This window comes from Balaenoptera acutorostrata, chromosome 1 (genome assembly GCF_949987535.1).
Source record: "Balaenoptera acutorostrata chromosome 1, mBalAcu1.1, whole genome shotgun sequence".
Classification (NCBI taxonomy): Eukaryota; Metazoa; Chordata; class Mammalia; order Artiodactyla; family Balaenopteridae; genus Balaenoptera; species Balaenoptera acutorostrata.
In genome coordinates this window covers 172,847,166-172,849,931 of record NC_080064.1, presented here as the reverse complement: position 1 = coordinate 172,849,931, position 2,766 = coordinate 172,847,166, and the positions used below count along the sequence as shown (strand labels likewise).

General features: G+C 43.5%; 1 protein-coding gene across 1 annotated transcript; it reads left to right on the top strand.

Moving 5' to 3' along the window:
* The first annotated feature begins 978 nt into the window (after window positions 1–978).
* On the top strand, window positions 979–2,283 carry BECN2 (beclin 2). The gene has a single exon (XM_007182427.2). It carries the CDS (start codon window positions 985–987, stop codon window positions 2,281–2,283), a length of 1,299 nt encoding a protein of 432 aa, XP_007182489.1. The 5' UTR covers window positions 979–984.
* Window positions 2,284–2,766: the final 483 nt, after the last annotated feature.

Here is a 2,766-nt window from a genome sequence, read left to right as displayed (position 1 = left end):
GGACACTGGGAGAGACAGGCCCTATGACTTTCCGCCCCTTACTGTGGTCTCCATTTAAGACTGGGTTCTTCTGTGTGCATTTATCTTATGCTTCACTCCATCAAGTCAATAACTGCGGGTTAGAAGTTCACAAGGGTTTTATTTCAGAGCAAGTACTTCTGGCTAACATAATGTGCTTACTTGGGTGGTTGTCTATGGAAGTCAACATACTTGTAAAGTTTTTTGTTATTTGCTCTTTTATGTTACGTAAATGCTTGGTGTATTAATCTCTGGCTGAGCTGATGAAAAAAAACATAACCTCCAAACTACTTTATTTGGTGTGATTTGTTAATTAAACCAATATATTTTCCATGTATGCCCATTACATTACTATGTGATAAAGAATGTGAAGTGTGTCATCAGAACAGAAAGCCTAAATTTGGTAGTCAGGGAAGGCTTCCTGAAGGAAATGACACCTAACCCTAAAGGATGGGTAGAAGTTATCCAAGTAAAGAGGGAAAGGAAGTGTGTTCTAGTCAGAGGGAACAATAAGAAATGTTGGAAGAACTGAAATTCAGTTATTATGCAGGAGTCTGTGGTGAGGGTGGCAGGAAATGGGGAGAGGAAAAGCTGGAAAGATGGGCAGAGGCCTTGGTGTCAGGTTAAGATGATTAGACTTTATCTTAAGATAAGATAAGGGCATTAAACATTTTAAGGAGGTGCCCATGATCAGATTTTAGTTTTAGAAAGATTACTCTTTAATGTTAAAGGAGGAGTAAGATGATCAGCTTTTCTTTTTAGAAAGAGTCACTTGTCTATAAGAAGTTAAGGGAGGTCTAAAAGTATCTAAGGAGGGTACCATTGTAAGGTTTTTAGGGCAGTGACAAGATGAGATGTGCATTTGAAAAGAATCTCTCCTCTAGAAAGAGTTTTAAAAGGTATAAAGGGTTACTTCCCTGGCGACCGGGAAGAAACAGTGTCAAGGTGAGAGTCAAGACCTCCACCATGTCCTCCCTCCGCTTCATTTGCCAGCGCTGCTGCCAGCCCCTGAAACTGAATCAGTCCATGGAGACCTCCCAAGAACCTGAAGCTCTGATGCTCATCTCAGCTCAGGGGGAGCCAGGAGAAACCCAGGAGGGAGGCCCTCCTTCCAGGGAGGAGGCAGATTTTGAAAATCTACAGGAAGGTGTCTCTTACAGGACCCTTCCTGGCCTCCCTGGTGGCAGAATGTCCTGGGACAATTCTGACAACTTCACCCTGCTTGGGAATTTGGGCTCCCTGAGAACTCTCAATAGCATCCAGAAGGCTGCAAGCGACATTTTTGACATCCTCTCCGATGAAACAGATGTGGACCACCCCCTGTGTGAGGACTGTACTGACAATCTTTTAGAGCAACTGGACATTCATCTCACCTTCACAGAATCTGAGATTCAGAACTACAAACGCTGTTTGGAGACCAGGAAGTCGATAAGTGAGGAGAGGAAGACGCTGCAGGAGAAGCTGAAGGGCCTGGAGCTGGAGGAAACGAGGCTGGTCCAGGAGCTGGAGGAGGTGGAAAAGAACCGAGAAAGGGCAGCAGCAGATCTCGAGGCAGCCCAGGCAGAGACTGAGATGCTGGACCAGCAAGAAAAGCAGTACCAGAAGGACTACAGTAAATCGAAATGGCAACAACTAGAACTACATGACGAGCTGAGTAGTGTGGAGAAGCGGCTATGGTACGCCCAGATCCAGTGGAACCAGCTGGAGAAAACCAGTGTCTTTAATGCCACATTTGAGATCTGGCATGACGGCCCCTTAACTACCATCAATAACTTCAGGTTGGGCTGCCTCCCCACTGACCCTGTGTGCTGGAATGAGATTAACATAGCCTGGGGACAGACAGCCTTGCTGCTCCTTGCCCTGTCCAATACAATTGGACTGGAGTTTCAGAGGTATCGACTCATCCCCTGTGGAAACCATTCCTATCTGAAGTCTTTAACAGGTGACTGCATTGAGCTGCCATTGTTCTCTAATGGGAAGCAGAATGTTTTCTTGCATAACAAATTTGACCAGGCTATGATGGCTTTCCTGGACTGCATGCAGCAATTCAAGGAACTGGCTGAGAAAGGTGGCTCAGGTCTCTGTTTGCCCTACAAGATTCATGTGAAGAAAGGCCTGATGGAAGACCCCAGAAGCAGTGGTGGATTCTATTCCATCAGAACCCACTTGAACACAGAGGAGGGGTGGACAAAAGCACTCAAGCTTATGCTTATAAATTTTAAGTGTAGTCTCACTTGGGTCTCCTTAAGATACTGTCAAAAATAACTTTTTTTCTAAAAGAGAGTTTTTTTTTTTTTTGCTCTAAGATTTTATTTGTGAAAATGTTATCAGATAAGATTTAAAACTGAAGAATATGTTTATAATTTAAAAAAATGAATGGCCATACAGGCACTAATTTAAGATTATTGTCCAGAGCAAACAAAAGACATTGCTGTCTTCCCCAGCATATCTTTGTCCTCCCTCTCCCTTTCTTCCCAGATAAGCATTCAAAATGACAAAGGTGAAATCATAGGATGACAAGATTATTCCTCCTTAAGAAGGGATAAAGATTGCAGAGAGAACTTAGGGGTGGATGGTGGGTAAGAGGATGGGGTAGTAAGGAGAGAGGTGGAGGTCTTTAATTTTTTATGAGGAAAGTACTTGGGCCATTGTATGTGGTGGAACTTTGGAGTCAGGAAGTAAATATTAAAAGATTATTACATTTCTGCTGTGATATACAGTGTAAACACTTCCTCTTCATCCCAGAAA

Excerpts from the sequence above, each read along its gene's own strand:
- BECN2 (XM_007182427.2), top strand. The coding sequence starts at position 985 with ATGTCCTCCCTCCGCTTCATTTGCCAGCGCTGCTGCCAGCCCCTGAAA.